The sequence below is a fragment of the Salmo trutta genome, chromosome 4, assembly GCF_901001165.1.
Source record: "Salmo trutta chromosome 4, fSalTru1.1, whole genome shotgun sequence".
In the NCBI taxonomy this organism is placed as follows: domain Eukaryota; kingdom Metazoa; phylum Chordata; class Actinopteri; order Salmoniformes; family Salmonidae; genus Salmo; species Salmo trutta.
This window is the reverse complement of record NC_042960.1, coordinates 12547307-12564606: the sequence shown is the minus strand read 5'-3', so window position 1 is coordinate 12564606 and position 17300 is coordinate 12547307. Positions and strand designations below refer to the sequence as shown.

General features: G+C 42.3%; 1 protein-coding gene across 1 annotated transcript; it reads left to right on the top strand.

Moving 5' to 3' along the window:
* Positions 1-1067: 1067 nt before the first annotated feature.
* Positions 1068-16757, top strand: LOC115191592 (oocyte zinc finger protein XlCOF29). The gene is made up of 6 exons (XM_029749380.1): positions 1068-1091; positions 2877-2915; positions 3102-3266; positions 7129-7290; positions 7662-7773; positions 15637-16757. The coding sequence occupies exons 1-6, from the start codon at positions 1068-1070 to the stop codon at positions 16665-16667; spliced, it is 1533 nt and encodes a 510-aa protein (XP_029605240.1). The 3' UTR covers positions 16668-16757.
* The last annotated feature ends 543 nt before the right edge of the window (positions 16758-17300 follow it).

Here is a 17300-nt window from a genome sequence, read left to right as displayed (position 1 = left end):
CAAGAGGACAAGTATATTAGTGTCTAGTTTGAGAAACAGACGCCTCACAAGTCCTCAACTGGCAGATTTATTAAATAGTACCCGCAAAACACCAGTCTCAACATCAACAGTGAAGAGGCGACTCTGGGATGCTGAGTTCCTCTGTCCAGTGTCTGTGTTCTTTTGCCCATCTTAATCTTTTCTTTTTATTGGCCAGTCTGAGATTTGGCTTTTTCTTTGCAACTCTGCCTAGAAGGCAAGCATCCCGGAGTCGCCTCTTCACTGTTGACGTTGAGACTGGTGTTTTGCGGGCACTATTTAATGAAGCTGCCAGTTGAGGACTTGTGAGGCGTCTGTATACAGTACCAGTCAAAAGTTTGGACACACCTACTCATTCCTTTTTTCTTTATTTTTACTATTTTATACATTGTAGAATAATAGTGAAGAGATCAAAACTATAAAATAACACAAATGGAATCATGTAGTAACCAAAAAAGTGTTAAACAAATCCAAATATATTTTATATTCTTCAAAGTAGCCAACCTTTGCCTTGATGACAGCTTTGCATACTCTTGGCATTCTCTCAACCAGCTTCACCTGGAATGCTTTTCCAACAGTCTTGAAGGAGTTCCCACATATACTGAATACTTACTGGCTGCGTTTCCTTGACTCTGCGGTCAAACTCATCCCAAACCAACTCAATTGGGTTGAGGTCAGGTGATTGTGGAGGCCAGGTCATCTGATGCAGCACTCCATCACTCCCCTTGGTCAAATAGCCTTTACACAGCCTGGAGGTGTGTTGGGTCATTGTCCTGTTGAAAAATAAATGATAGTGGGACTAAGCACAAACCAGATAGGAAGGTGTATCGCTGCAGAATGCTGTGGTAGCCTTGCTGGTTAAGTGTGCCTTGAATTCTAAATAAATCACCAACCTTGTCACCAGCAAAGCACCCCCACCACCATGCTTCACGGTGGGAACCACATATGCAGAGAACATCCGTTCACCTACTCTGCGTCTCACAAAGACACAGCGAACCGTTGTAATTACACTATCAGATTGGCGCTGAAAATCACAAATGCTCCTCCGAATGGTCTCCTACATTGTCAAAAAGGTACGTTTCTGAAATTCAGTGCATGCAAAATGGTTATACAATTTCAAAAGACACCCGAGTACATTTTCTAAGAATAATCTTAATTTTTTAGCTAAGTCACTTGAACGTTTGTTATGTATATGTAACATCGGAGATTAAGTAATGTAAACAAAACGCCACAGAAATATGTTATTTGGGGTCTCCTTGAACATTCCTATCACTCATGATTTTTTTTTTGCAAGGAAAACTGGGTCTGGGTATCTAAGGGTTAAGCTGTCCCAGTTTATATGATGTCCCAGGTTTTTTTCAAGTAACATTGTATGAATTTAATCTGAACGCATTTCGGTCATTCGAATTTGGGTGAAAATGTACAAAATTCTGGCTAAAATGTAGACACAGTGCCATAAACGAGCCATCTTAGTCTTCAGAATGATAATTGATTTTTGCCGATGCGTCATGGTTTTGTAACTCAATTTGCTACCATGGTTAAAATTGGGCTGCGTTCAGTATTTTGATGGATAATTCAGTTGAAAGGAAACGATGCTGTACTGAATGACCAATTGAAAACGTGGACGTGTGAGGGTGGGTTGGTTGGTGAACACTGTCAGCATGGCCACTGCCATTTCAATACAGTACCTCTCTTATTGCTTCAAGGCACACCTTGATACAACCACCAAACGGGAACGGGAGCAAACGTATCTGAAAGTCTGTTCAAGAACATACAATAAAGTTTTGGGAAAACGTGTTGTTCAGTACAAACCCTTCCGCAACGTAGCAAGCGAACTGAACGCACCTCTGGTTTCATGAGCGTCACCAGCGCATAACCTTTGAACTATGACGCCAACCATCCATGCAAACGGAAGTAAACGACCAAGAACAATTTGCACGTTCGCGTTTTTATTTAGACGTTTATTAACACCATGGAACTCAAAATATGACTAATTTAACTGCACAGCGTCACATAATTACCCCACGTAGTATTTAATTCGCGTTGGAGACAGGACTTGGTTGATATATGTTTTCTAGGTAACGCTAGTTAGCTGCTAACAATGGCTAACTGTATGGTTTTTCACACTCAAATAGCCTCCATCATGGAGGTGCTAGCGAATGCCGCCGTGGCAGAGATCTGTAAACTCGTAGACGACGATTATGCAGTGTTTCGTTTGGAAATTTCTCAAGGCCAGAAAGAAAACAGAGGATTGCGGAGGAAACTACAACTACTGGAACTGAAGGTGGCACGAGAGCGCGTCCTCGCCAGTCGTCCCAGTAGTGTCAAGATCCTCGACCGATACAGAGGAATGGCAAGAGGTACATTTTGCAGAAGGCCGAGGTGCGCGGCCTGTTGCCTTTCATAGATGGCTCAGTGTCTGTCGCCCCGTTCCCATTCTACACATGTGGTTCACTAGAATTGGATCATGGTCAGTTTTTGGATAGTATGCAAATAATTCCCCTGATTACTTAGCTATCTTGCACAAAGACACTATCATAGTCTAACCAGATTCATGTTTAATGCATTTCCTATGATTTACTAATTGAATACAATATGAGGCATGGATTATAATAAATAGATCTATAAATAGTATATGAAGATATGCGAAGTGTTACTTTTACAACCTTGCCAATTCTAGATGTGTCAATAGTGTACAGTATATAGTTGCGCATTGACAGTCCATAACGTAAACACCTCTTTTTTTCCCCCTATTTACTCTCGCAGGTGAAGGACATCTCACTCGAGGCCACAAGAGCTTTGTGAAGCCAGCGGGACACAATACATGGAGTGATGACCAACCAATCACTGTTGATGAGGGGAGTGGAACCTCAACCCAGCACGTTATCGTGATAGAGGTTTGTGTAATAGTACTAGATCAAAATTACATCAAATGTGACCCGTTTATTTTAGAATGGCAACCCCTCAGCTATTCATGAACACCCTTATTTATATGCCATATGGGAGCTTGTGAGACTTCCTGACAACATTGTTATCCAATTAAACTCATGTACCGGTAATAACCTCTTCCCTTCTTGTGTCAGCCTGCAGATGCAGAGTCTACAGGTCCTGGGGTTAAGCAGGAGAGGTCTGAAGGAGAGGATGACCTACGGCACAGCAGAGACATCCAGACCGGAGTGCCCCCTGTAGTCACGGAGAACCCCACCGCTGCCCCAGCGCAGCCCAGAACCCGGCGCAGTATCACGGAGGTCAGTGGAACGCCGAACGCCGTCCTCAAGTCACAGACAGACACCAAGACATTAACTGTAACACACAGACTCTTACACACAGGATCTGACCACAGATCAGACCCAGAGAGACTGGGGACACTGGGCTGTCCTCCTGCTCCTGGTTCAGAGTATTTACCGGTATTTCACCAGAGCCAGAGGACGGTTAATTCCCGTGGAGATGTTGATGGTGATGCGTTAGACACTGGCGGTGATGATCCGTCTTGTTCTTACGCTACAGAGATGGACCCTGGCAACATATCCTTGGGTTTAGAGACACAGACTGATCTGTCTAGAGGGGACTGGAACCAGTACAGTAGTAGTGTGTACTCTGAAGGTTGCCTAGATGAGAAAGGGGAGGTTATAGTGATAGATGAGGTGACTGTGAAAGTGGAGGGTGACGCTCCTCCCACATGGAATGCAGGTAGTCACCTAGGAGATGGACACTCACAGGGCACATATTTCTTAGATTACAGGGGAAGCTTAGAGACAAATCCAAATGTCACTACCCTCTCCCCTTTACACACGCTCAGTGATCGCGACCCAGTGTCCACGTCGATGGGGCCTTCCGATTCACACGGCCGCGTCCTTTTCCATCAGGTATTGAACTCAAACGACAGCGCTAGAGCCCAGACTCAGGGAGGAGGAGCCACATCAGGCAATAGTAAAGAGAAACGGTTTCTCTGCATGTTCTGTAACAAAGGCTTCAGCTGCCCCAAAAAAGTGGAGATCCACCAGAGGGTACACACAGGGGTGAAACCCTTTAACTGTACCCAGTGTCATATGCGCTTTGCCCAGGCTGGCGACCTGAAAAAGCACCAGAGGGTCCACACAGGGGAGAAACCCTACAGCTGTACGCAGTGTGAGAAGAGGTTCTCTCGCCAGGACCACCTGAAGATGCACCTGAAGGTCCACACGGGAGAGAGGCCATTCGCCTGTACACACTGCGGGAAGAGGTTCTCAGAGAGGAGATACCTCAGGATACACCAGCAGAAGAATCATTCCACTCTATAACATAGAAAGTAACCATTCCACTCGATAGATTCTGACGTTTAAATTAAACCCTGCATTAAAGACAAAGTTGAATTTCCATTGTCAGTAGAGAAGATCCACAGATGCATTTGGAATAACGAGAGTAACAGATTCCAGTTCCTGGGTAGAATATTTCATCCAGACATTGTGTGATATATATAAGCCTAAAAAGTCTGTCACATATTGTGTTTGTACTGTGTAGGCTGTATGATGTTTTCGTATGGTTTATTTAACACTTGTTTATGTTTAATAAACATCAAATTAGACTTTTCATTCTAAGACTGTATTACTCACGTTTCCATCCAACATATCGGATAAAAAAATGTAATGACCGGCCTGATGGAAACAAACATTTCCGGTAAACTTTCCAAATGTTGACGAAACGAAGTACACTAGACAAGGTGGGATCTTTTTGTGTCTACTAAAATGAATTATGCGAGAAATGTTGGTGGAAATGCTTTTATGTTTTGTGGTCCACTACGAAAACAGAAACAGTTTATTAGGCTAAATATGAAATGAATAATGAGGAATTTCACAGGGTGGTGAAAGCGCATGGTGATGAGCTAGATGGTCCTTTCCGATAAATATCGAGGGTCTTATTCTGGTGACATGATGATCGATGCTTGGCTGCCGTTTGATAAATACAAATAATCTCGCTCTTTTGTCCATAATAATAATCTCATCATGTAGGCTATACGTGCGCTCTAGCCAACAGTGTGCAGATAGCGCTGTTGGCTATAGTGCACTGCCAATACCAGAGTGGGCATACCCACTACATTCATTTTTTGAGAAAAACATCAGTAGAGTTAAAATTGTGATGGAAACCCATTTAAGTTGTATTTATTTATTCGGTAGATGGAATTTAACTGTAAAATGTATTATGTGCACTACGTCATCACACAGCCTTTCATCCACAACAAGTCAATTGGATGGAAACGCATCTCTGGTGGGAAAATGCGCATATTGTTTTGGATTTTAGAATATTCGCATTGAAAATGTCACCAATTGGATAGAAACATAGCTACAGAGACTCTTTAATATCACATCTGATCTCACCCTATTCTGCATATACCCGACAAGGATTTATAACCAATATACACTTAATAAATATACCCACACACTAACAAACACCTACTGTACATGTCAAAATATTTTAGTCTGACATTTGACTTGTCATAGCTAACTTGTTTTTACCCTCAACATCATATTTATGTTCACCATGATGGGTTTAACTTACATCTAGACGTTCCACTAGCGGAACACCTGCTCCAATATCCAATGATAGGCGTGGCGCGAATTACAAATTCCTCAAAAATCCCAAAACTTCCATTTTTCAAACATATGACTATTTTACACCATTTTAAAGACAAGACTCTCCTTTAACTAACCACACTGTCCGATTTCAAAAAGGCTTTACAGCGAAAGCAAAACATTAGATTATGTCAGCAGAGTACCCAGCCAGAAATAATCAGACACCCATTTTTCAAGCTAGCATATAATGTCACAAAAAACAAAACCACAGCTAAATGCAGCACTAACCTTTGATGATCTTCATCAGATGACATGCCTAGGACATTATGTTATACAATACATGCATGTTTTGTTCAATCAAGTTCATATTTATATCAAAAAACAGCTTTTTACATTAGCATGTGACGTTCAGAACTAGCATTCCCACCGAACACTTCCGGTGAATTTACTAAATTACTCACGATAAACGTTCACAAAAAACAAATTATTTTAAGAATTATAGATACAGAACTCCTTTATGCACTCGCTATGTCCGATTTTAAAATAGCTTTTCGGTGAAAGCACATTTTGCAATATTCTGAGTAGATAGCCCAGCCATCACGGCTAGCTATTTTGACACCCACCAAGTTTGACCCTCACCAAACTCCGATTTACTATTAGAAAAGTTTGATTACCTTTGCTGTTCTTCGTCAGAATGCACTCCCAGGACTGCTACTTCAATAACAATTGTTGGTTTGGTTCAAAATAATCCATAGTTATATCCAAATAGCGGCGTTTTGTTCGTGCGTTCAAGACACTATCCAAGGGTGACGAAGGGTTACGCGACCGACGCGTTTCGTGACAAAAAAATTGTAAATATTCCATTACCGTACTTCGAAGCATGTCAACCGCTGTTTAAAATCAATTTTTATGCTATTTTTCTCGAAAAAAGCGATAATATTCAGACCGGGAGTCATTGTTTACGTTCAAAGACGAAAGAATAAAAACATGGGGTCGCCTCGTGCACGTGCCTCCAGTCTCTGTTCTCTGATCGACCACTATCAAAATGCGCTAATGTTTTTCAGCCAGGGCCTGCAAAGCCACCATTCAGCTTTTTGCCGCCTTCTGAGAGCCCATGGGAGCCGTAGGAAGTGTCACGTTACAGCAGAGATCCCCTGTTTTGGTTAGAGATGATCAAGAAATGGTCAGAGAGGGCGCTTCCTGTTTGGAATCTTCTCAGGTTTTGGCCTGCCAAATGAGTTCTGTTATACGCACAGACACCATTCAAACAGTTTTAGAAACTTTGGAGTGTTTTCTATCCAAAGCTAATAATTATATGCATATTCTAGTTTCTGGGCAGGAGTAATAATCAGATTAAATCGGGTACGTTTTTTATCCGGCCGTGAAAATACTGCCCCCTATCCATAACAGGTTAACAATGAAGTCATTCTGTGACTACAGTATAGGACTCAAACTTAGTGGGGATGGGTAAACAGTCCATGTTGAAAGTGTGTTTATTATCTGTGTGTACGTACCTGATGGAGTGTATGTCAGTGTAATCTGTATTACCTGTCTCTTCCAGGAAGAGGGTCCAGAGGTGCTGCTGGAGAAGGAGGAGGGGTGTGAGGAGGGTCTGGGGAACACTGAGGGGACCATGGTCATGGAGGACAACCACACTACACCTCCTCCTGAACCCACAGAGGAACCAGCTGAGCAGCACAAGACCACACACAGTCTCACTGAGGTGAGCCGACAATGAACTACTGTCTGAATGGTATTAGGTCAGGGCCCGTATCCACAAAGCCTGTCAGAGTAGGATTGCTGATCTAGGATCAGTTTTCCCCTTTAGATAATAATGAATAAGACTATATAGTGGGGTGGGGATCTGAAACTCGATCAGCACTCTTACTATTTGACGCTTTGTAGATACGGGCCCAGGTCTTGACCATGCATTTTAATTATACAATTATTAAAGCGTGTAAGTAATCAAATCAACTAACATGTTTGCATAGTACTCATAGCAATCCCTCATTGCCCAATCAGAAGATGCTCCATAGCAGGGGGCTCATATCAGATTTCTTGATCCAACATCCTCTCACTCTGTATCTCTTCCAGTCAGTAGACATGGAGGATGGGAAGCCTGATCTGCTGCTGGTCAAAGAGGAGACAATAGAAGATGGACCAGAGAGTATTGATCTGCTGAGTGGACTAAAAATGGGGGAGCAAGGTAAGGGATACATACATGGGTATTTCTATAAATAATGGGGCCAATGTGTAACATTAGGATCAACATTTCTAAATGGTTTGAAACAAAATAAAAAAAATATTTTCATGCAGTTCCACATGTGTACTTAGAGGAATATATGTAAATTAGCCCATAACTCTACCTATACAACAAAATAGGCCAAGGATTATACATAACTTAAGCAGGGTTCATACAGACATTGGAAAGTCAAATTCAAGGACTTTCAGGGATATTTTCAAGCACTTAATTATCATTTTCAAGGACCTCAATGTTATACAATTGTCTAATTTATACAATTGTACATATAGGGCTTAATAAATTTGCAGGTATAACATGGAAACTACAATGTATTTGTTATTACCAGATCATATTGTGTTTAAGCCCACTAGGCTATGTAATTTGTTGTCATTATATCCAGAATAATTCATTGGAATAGCTTGGGTGTTGCGCAATAGTTTATCAATTGCGCACAGTAGACTCGGTGTCGAATCCGAGGCACAAAAATATATGAAAACATTAACTCATTACCTTGATGCTTTCTCTGTTAAATCTAACAAGACCCTTCTGTAAATCAAGCAGAAAATAACTTATGATCAACATCAATTTGGTAAGGATAGTGGATCCAAACTGGATCCAGGCACAACTGTCTTCACAGGCGTAAGAAATGAGACATTCTTCGCGAACACCTTTTTTTTTTACAGCACTTTACAACAGCTCTTCCTCACTTGACTGTCATTCATGTGATCCAGGAAAAAATGTTCTGATGATAATGTGTGAAAATATCACAGCGTAATTAAACAACTCGACACAATGTGCATCCAACAAGTATTATGTATTATTATTGTAGAATGACAGTATCGATTTAGGTTTTATGTATCAAGGTAAGGTGACTCATTCGGTTGGAAGCATTCGATTTTGCAATCACATATATTTTGGGGAATTTGTGTGCCCTTAAATGGTTTTCACCCCGTAACATTCACTGAGTGTATAAAACTTTGTTCCTGGAGAGCTACCGTCCTGTAGGTTTTCGCTCCAACCCCAGTTTTAACTAACCTGTTTGTTTATCAACCAGCTAATTATTAGAATCAGGTGTGGTAGATTAGGGTTGGAATGAAAACCCACAGGACGGTAGCTCTCCAGGAACAGGGTTGGAGTGAGAACCCACAGGACGGTAGCTCTCCAGGAACAGGGTTGGAGAGCCCTGCTCTAATCACTCTGACATCAATGTAAATGCAATCAAAAATCAAGAGTTTTGATGGCCTCTATTAAAAAGAGGATCCCATCAGCTTTCTAGGCCTACCACATTTATTTGTCAACCATGCTCTCGATGGTGCAGCTGTAGAACTTTTTGATGATCTGGGGACCGATGCCAAATCTTTTGTCTCCTGAAGGCGAAAAGGGGTTGTCGTGCCCTCTTCACGACTGTCTTGGTGTGTATGGACCATGATAGTTCGTTGGTGATGTGGACACCAAGGAACTTGAAACTCTCGACCCACTTCATTACAGCCCCGTCTATGTGAATGTGGGTGTGTTCGGCCCTCCTTTTCCTGTAGTCCACGATCAACTCCTTTGTCTTGCTCATGTTGAAGGAGAGGTTGTTGTCCTGGCACCACACTGCCTGGTCTCTGACCTCCTCCTTATAGGCTGTCTCATCGTTGTCGCTGATCAGGCCTACCACTGTTGTGTCGTCAGCAAACTTAATGATGGTGTTGGAGTCGTGCTTGGCCACGCAGTCATGGGTGAACAAGGACTACAGGAGGGAACTAAGCATGCACCACTGAGGGGCCCTAGTGTTGAGGATCAGCGTGGCAGATGTGTTGTTGCCTACCCTTACCACCTGGGGGCTGCCCGTCAGGAAGTCCAGGATCCAGTTGCAGAGGGAGGTGTTTAGTCCCAGAGTCCTGTGCTTTGTGGGCACTATGGTTTGAACGCTGAGCTGTAGTCAATGAACAGCATTCTCACATAGGTGTTCCTTTTGTCCAGGTGGGAAAGGGCAGTGTGGAGTGCAATTGAGATTGCGTCATCTGTTGGAGCGGTATGCGAATTAGAGTGGGTCTAGGGTTTCCCGGGATGATGATGTTTATGTGAGCCATGACCAGCCTTTCACAGCACTTCATGGCTACCGATGTGAGTGCTACGGGGTGGTAGTCATTTAAGCAGGTTACCTTCACTTTCTTGGGCACAGGGACTATGGTGGTCTGTTTGAAACGTAGGTATTACAGACTCGGTCAGGGAGAGGTTGAAAATGTCAGTGAATACACTTGCCAGTAGGTCCACGGGTGCTTCGAGTACATGTCCTGGTGATCCGTCTGGCCTTGGGAATGTTGACCTGTTTAAAGGTCTTACTCACATCGGCTACAGAGAGAGCATAATCACACAGTCGTCCGGAACAGCTGGTGCTCTCATGCATGCTTCAGTGTTGCTAGCCTCGACGCAAGCATAAAATACATTATGCCCGTCTGGTAGGCTTGCGTCACTGGGCAGCTGGCGGCTGGGTTTCCCTTTGTAGTCCGTAATAGTTTTCAAGCTCTGCCACATCCGACGAGTGTCAGAGCTGGTGTAGTAGGATTCAATCTTAGTCCTGTATTGACGCTTTCCCTGTTTGATGGTTCGTCTGAGGGCATAGCGGGATTTCTTATAAGAAAATCATCCGTATTAGTGTCCCATTCCTTGAAAGCGGCAGCTCTAGCCTTTAGCTCAGTCTGGATGTTGCCTGTAATCCATGGCTTCTGGTTGGGATATGTACATACAGTCACTGTGGGGACGACGTCGTTGATGCACTTATTGATGAAGCGGGTGACTGAGGTGGTATACTCCTCAATGCCATTTGATGAATCCTGGAACATATTCCAGTCTGTGCTAGCAAAACTGTCCTGTAGCGTAGCATCCGCGTCATCTGACCACTTCCGCATTGAGCGAGTCACTGGTACTTACTGCTTTAGTTTTTGCTTGAGGATAGAATTATGGTAAAGTTTGCCAAATGGAGGGCGAGGGAGAGTTTTGTATGCATCTCTGTGTGTGGAGTAAAGGTGGTCAGTTTTCTTTCCTCTGGTTGCACATGCTGGTTGAAATGAGGTAAACGGATGTAAGTTTGCCTGCATTAAAGTCCCCGGCCACTAGGAGCGCCATTGCTGGATGAGAATTTTATTGTTTGCTTATGGCATACAGCTCATTGAAAGTATGTCATAATTGGTTTGTGGTTGTAAATAGACGGCTACAAAAAATATAGATGAAAACTCTTGGTAGATAGTGTGGTCTACAGTTTATCATGAGGTACTCTACCTCAGGTGAGCAATACTTTGAGACTTCCTTAATATTAGACATTGCACACCAGCTGTTATTGAAAAATAGACACACACCATCAACCCTCACCTTACCGGATGTAACTGTTCTGTCCTGCACAGAAAACCCAGCCAACTGTATATTATCCGTGTCGTCATTCAGCCACGACTCGGTGAAACATATTACAGTTTTCATGTCCCATTGTTAGGATAGTCTCAAACGGAGTTCATCTAGTTTATTCTCCAGTGATTGCACCTTGGCCAATAGAACGGATGGTAGAGGTGGTTACCCACTCGCCGCCGAATTCTCATAAGGCACCTGGATCTGCGCCCCCCTGTATCTCCGTCTTTTCTTCATGTGAATGACGTGGATTTGGGCCTGGTCCGGTAGGTCCAGTCATTGTGCAATCGCGTGTGAAAAAAGAGTTTTGACTGTCCACTATTCAAAAGAGGATCCCAGCTTTTTTGTACTGCTATATTTATTGCTAAATTCTTAAAATTAAGCACATTAATCCTCTTTACAACCGGTGTAGCCTACCTGGCATACATAGTCGGTGTGTGTGTCAAGTTTGGGGAATCAAATTTTCACCATAAAAATGCAATCCATGCATCATCGCATTTGCAGACTTATGTGAGAGAGCCTACTATTCGTTATGTGGTGAGTAGATTGGATAGTCATAATTTAGGCGAACAATATAACTCAATCACTGTTTGCAAAAAGACTGCTCAATGCATGACTGAGCTCGTATAGCGTAGAGTAGGACTAGACTATAGGCTATATCAGATACGTTTCTTTCTTTGCACGGGAAAGTGGCCTTTTATAAACATATTTCATGCAATTCTACTACACTTTATATGACTGGACATTAACAATCTTTTTCATTCGACAAATTACAGGGTACGCTTTTCTGCTGATACTGACAAACAGATCAAAAACAAAATAATTGTCCATATAATAGGCCTACGAGAAGGGGAGACACAAAGGAGGAAGTTATTGTCCAAAAACAAACTTAAGTAGCACTGACCCAACAATGATAAATAGTGAATATGCACAGTGCTCACTCCCCAGGGATAATGCCAATGCTATCCGCTAGTGCCAATAAGATATACTGGCTATACTGTTTGTTCAATTAAGTTGAGAATTTTGATAACTAAAAGACAGATTTAGTCTTTTCATTGTCTTCTCTTTACAGCAATAACCATTTGCTTTCCAAACTATATTGTCCCGCGATTGTATGTTGAAATATTGAGATATGCCTCAACAATAATCTGCCCAAATTACGCTCGCTGCCTTTCCTTCCGACTGTAGGCAAACCGATTTTAAAACAATCCACAAGTTAAGCTAATGATCCTCTGTGGCCAAATCATGCTTTAGTAGCCTATTTTGAATTATTTTATTTATTTCTGTATAGACAGGAGTAGGCTCATTAGGAATTCTAAATCAAAAATAATTCCACACATACAGTACTAGTCAAGTTTGGACACACCTACTCATTCCAGGGTTTTTCTATATTTTTACTATTTTCTGCGTTGTAGAATAATAGTGAAGACATCAAAACTTTGAAATAACACATATGGTATCATGTAGTAACCAAAAAAGTGTTAAACAAATCAAAATATATTTTATATTTGAGATTCTTCAAAGTAGCCACCCTTTGCCTTGATGACAGCTTTGCAATCTCTCAACCAGCTTCATGAGGTTGTCACCTGGAATACATTTCAATTAACAGGTGTTCCTTTTTAAAAGTTAATTTGTGGAATTTCTTTCTTTAATGCATTTGAGCCAATCAGTTGTGTTGTGACAAGGTATACAGAAGATAGCCCTATTTGTTAAGTCCATATTATGGCAAGAACAGCTCAAATAAGCAAAGATAAACGACAGTCCATCATTACTTTAAAACATGAAGGTCAGTCAATCCGGAAAATTTCAAGAACTTTGAAAGTTTCTTCAAGTGCAGTCACAAAAACCGTTAAGCGCTATGATGAAGCTGGCTCTCATGAGGACCGCCACAGGAAAGGAAGACCCAGAGTTACCTCTGCTGCAGATGATACGTTTATTAGAGTTACCAGCACAAATAAATGCTTCACAGAGTTCAAGTAACAGACACATCTCAACATCAGCTGTTCAGAGGAGACTGCGTGAATCAGGCCTTCATGGTCGAATTGCTGCAAAGAAACCACTACTAAAGGACACCAATAATAAGAAGAGACTTGCTTGGGCCAAGAAACACGAGCAATGGACATTAGACCAGTGGAAATCTGTCCTTTGGTCTGATGTCCAAATTAGAGATTTTTGGTTCCAACCACCGTGTCTTTGTGAGATGCACAGTAGGTGAATGGATGATCTCTGCATGTGTAGTTCCCACCGTGGAGGATGTGTGGGGGTGCATTGCTGGTGACACGGTCTATGATTTATTTAGAATTCAAGGCACACTTAACCAGCATGGCTACCACAGCAATCTGCAGAGATACGCCGTCACATCTGGTTTGCGCTTAGTAGGACTATCGATTGTTTTTCAACAGGACAATGACCCAACACACCTCCAGGCTGTCTAAGGGCTATTTGACCAAGAAGGAGAGTGATGGAGTGCTGCATCAGATGAACTGGCCTCCACAATCACCTGACTTCAACCCAATTGAGATGGTTTGGCATGGGTTGGACCGCAGTGTGAAGGAAAAGCAGCCAACAAGTGTTCAGCATATGTGGGAACTCCTTCAAGACTTTTGGTAAAGCATTCCAGGTGAAGCTGGTTGAGAGAATGCCAAGCGTGTGCAAAGCTGTCATCAAGGCAAAGGGTGGCAACTTTGAAGAATCTAAAATATATTTTGATTTGTTTTGACACTTTTTTGGCTGTTACATGATTCCATATGTGTTATTTCATAGTTTTGATGCCTTCACTATTATTCTACAAAGAAAAACCCTTGAATAAGTAGGTATCTCCAAACTTTTGACTGGTACTGTATATTAGTAGGCTATATGTAAAGACCAGATTAAATTAAGAGTAGTCTGATGGGTGATAATATTATCAAGTGCTTGTCAAATAGTGAATGAGAGACGAAGTGTGTGCAGCCTGCGCAAGAAACAGGGCAGAGCTTATGCCTTTCATGCAACTTTTTTCAAATCGTCATTAGTCACATCATGCAGCTAGAATGTATAAAACATGTAAACGTATAGCCTAATTTTTGTATCACAACTAAAGTTGCATAAATGTCTCTTAACTTTAGCAGATAGGACGACCTGTTTCTTTAACCGCTCAACACAGAATAGCCGCATGTGCGCACTCCCTCAAATCGTTTGGAGAAAATATCCTTTATTTTATTCAGCTATGTTCAATTGTATTCTTAATACTATTAAATTATATGAAATAATGTCATGGAATTCTAAGCAAATCTTCTCTGCTAAATAAACGAGTGTAACCCACAGCCATATGGTATAGCCAGATCAGTGCCTAACGTATGGACAACTCAGAATATGCTATTCTGTTCTTCTGAAATAGGCTACATTTTCTTCATATCATGTTTCTTTAGACCTGTGTAAAATAAATAATGGATGTATTGTGGTGTAGGCTATATTACATGGATCAGTGGAAGCCAGGAGATGCTAAAGGTGTTTGTTAATTAACGGTCAATTACCGTGAGACCGGCAGTTATTTGCATGACAATCACCCGCTGACAATTTCATGACCGCCACAGCCCTACGCCTGGCACCTACTACTATACCCTGTTCAAAGACACATCAATCTTTTGACTTGCCTATTCACCCTCTGAATGGCACACATACACAATCCAAGTCCCAATTGTCTCGGTTTAAAAATCCTTGTTTAACCAGTCTCCTCTCCTTCATCTACACTGATTTTGAAGTGAATTTAGCAAGTGACATTAATAAGGGATCATAGCTCTTTCACCTGGTCAGTCTGTCATGGAAAGAGCAGTGTTCTTAATGTTTTGTATCCTCAGTGTAAGGAGACACTAAATGTTACATAGTTACACTGCATTTCCGAGATCTCGGTACAAAAAACTGTCAGACAGCTAGATCAAGGATTCTTTACAGGGTTCAAGTTTAAAGTATTATTGAACTGATTAATGCTTAATATATGATACAACAACTTACACAGCCATAAATGCAAGGACAGAAAAGTAATGTTTTATGTCACCTGATTTTGGACAAATCCATTAAGACACCCACCATGAGAATGGTTAAACAGGTTTTAAAGGAAGTTGTGGATTGTATTGAATATAGCTATGTTCCCCCTTATATCTTAATGTAATGACATGAAAAAGAAATGGGACGATTATTATCAGTGACTTATCAACAGCTGTGACAACTTGTCCAGGGTAGGAAATACCCTCTAGTTTATAGAAAGACCCACATATAGCCTACATACAGTATTAGATCTTCCAACGGGAATAGTGGCTATTGATTTTTCTTCTTTAATGAAATCAAATCAATACAACTTATGTTTACATGTATGAATTTGACAGGTAATTGACAACAAAAAAACTCCATATGTAGAGTCTTCCCTGCCATGTTTGTAAAGTCTATTTTTTTAAACTCTTCATGTAGGTGGATGGCTGGAGACTAACAGGGCAGACTGGGCGGCCATCTTGGATTCACAGATGGGTGCAGCCAAGGGCCCAGCGAACAACATCACCGAGCAGCCCTGGACCAGAGGTGACATAGTGGAGGTCAGGGGATGGGACAGCGTCCTCAACTCTGGGCTGGGGAACAACGCTGTTAACCAGAAACAGATAGTCGAACACACAACGACATCCGAACTTAGTCTCCATGACAACAGACTGGCTGAGACCAGGGCGAGGTGTAGATTTGGTTTGCGGGGACAGGAAAGTGAACGTATGCGGCGGGAGAGTACAGACTTCGCTTATGATGCTCCGTCCTGCTCCTATAATTGTGATTCAGAAAGACTGATGGCGCCTCAGGTTAACCCCCTAACAGGTGCTGCCTTCAGCCTGTCTTCTATAGGATCTGTCAACTGTAACATGGACCCTGCGATAACACAGACACTCCCTGGCCTTCGTTCTCCTCACACACTCCTAATGTTAAACCAGACCTCAGACAATGCCAGTGCCTCAACACTAAATGGCTACACAAGCCCATTGACAAATGACAGTAGTGAAGACGGAATCAGTAAAGGTGGCAGCGCCAAAGAGAAGCGCTTCCCGTGTTCATTTTGTGGGAAAGCCTTCAGTTTTCCCCAACAGGTGGAGATCCACCAGAGAGTGCACACGGGGGAGAAACAATTTGGCTGCCACCTGTGCCGGGCCAGTTTCTCTCACTCCTTCAGCCTGAAGAGGCACCTGAGAGTCCACACAGGGGTGAAACCCTTCAGCTGTACCCAGTGTCACATGCGCTTTGCCCAGGCTGGTCACCTGAAGAGGCACCAGAGGGTCCACACAGGGGAGAAACCCTACAGCTGTACGCAGTGTGAGAAGAGGTTCTCCCGCCAGGACCAGCTGAAGATGCACCTGAAGGTCCACACGGGAGAGAGGCCATTCGCCAGTACTCACTGCGGGAAGAGGTTATCAGAGAGGAGCTATCTCAGGATGCACCAGCAGAAAAAACATTCCACTCTTTAACATAAAAAGTAACCATTCCCCTGGATAGCTTCTGACATTTAGACCAAACCCGGCATTAAAGACAAATATACATTTTCCTTGTTGTCAGCAGAAAAGACCCACAGATGCACAGATGACCCATAGATTTCAGTGTTGAATATTCCTGGGTAGAATGTTTCATCCAGACATATAAGGCATATCTACACTACCTTTCAAAAGTTTGGGGTCAGTTAGAAATGTCCTTGTTTTTGATAGAAAAGCAACAACAAAAAAAGTCCATTAAAATAACATCATATTGGTCATAAGTACAGTGTAGACATTGTTAATGTTGTAAATGACTATTGTAGCTAGAAACGGCAGATTTCTTTTTAATGGAATATCTACATAGGCGTACAGAGGCCCATTATCAGAAACCATCACTCAGCAGTCTCAACGTCAACAGTGAAGAGGCGACTACGGGATGCTGGCCTTCTAGGCAGAGTTGCAAAGAAAAAGCCATTAAGATGGGCAAAAGAACACAGACATTGGTCAGAGGAACTTTTCCTAGAAGGCCAGCATCCCGGAGTCACCTCTTCACTGTTGACGCTGAGACTGGTATTTTGCGGGTACTATTTAATGAAGCTGCCAGTTGAAGACTTGTGAGGCTTCTGTTTC

What these genes read in the sequence shown, in the direction of transcription:
- LOC115191592 (XM_029749380.1), top strand. Translation starts at nt 1,068, where the DNA reads ATGGTCTCCTACATTGTCAAAAAG. An exon ending in TCTCCTACATTGTCAAAAAG is followed by an intron (nt 1,092 to 2,876) that starts GTACGTTTCTGA and finishes ACTGTTGATGAG; the next exon opens with GGGAGTGGAACCTCAACCCA. An exon ending in ACTAAAAATGGGGGAGCAAG is followed by an intron (nt 7,774 to 15,636) that starts GTAAGGGATACA and finishes CTCTTCATGTAG; the next exon opens with GTGGATGGCTGGAGACTAAC.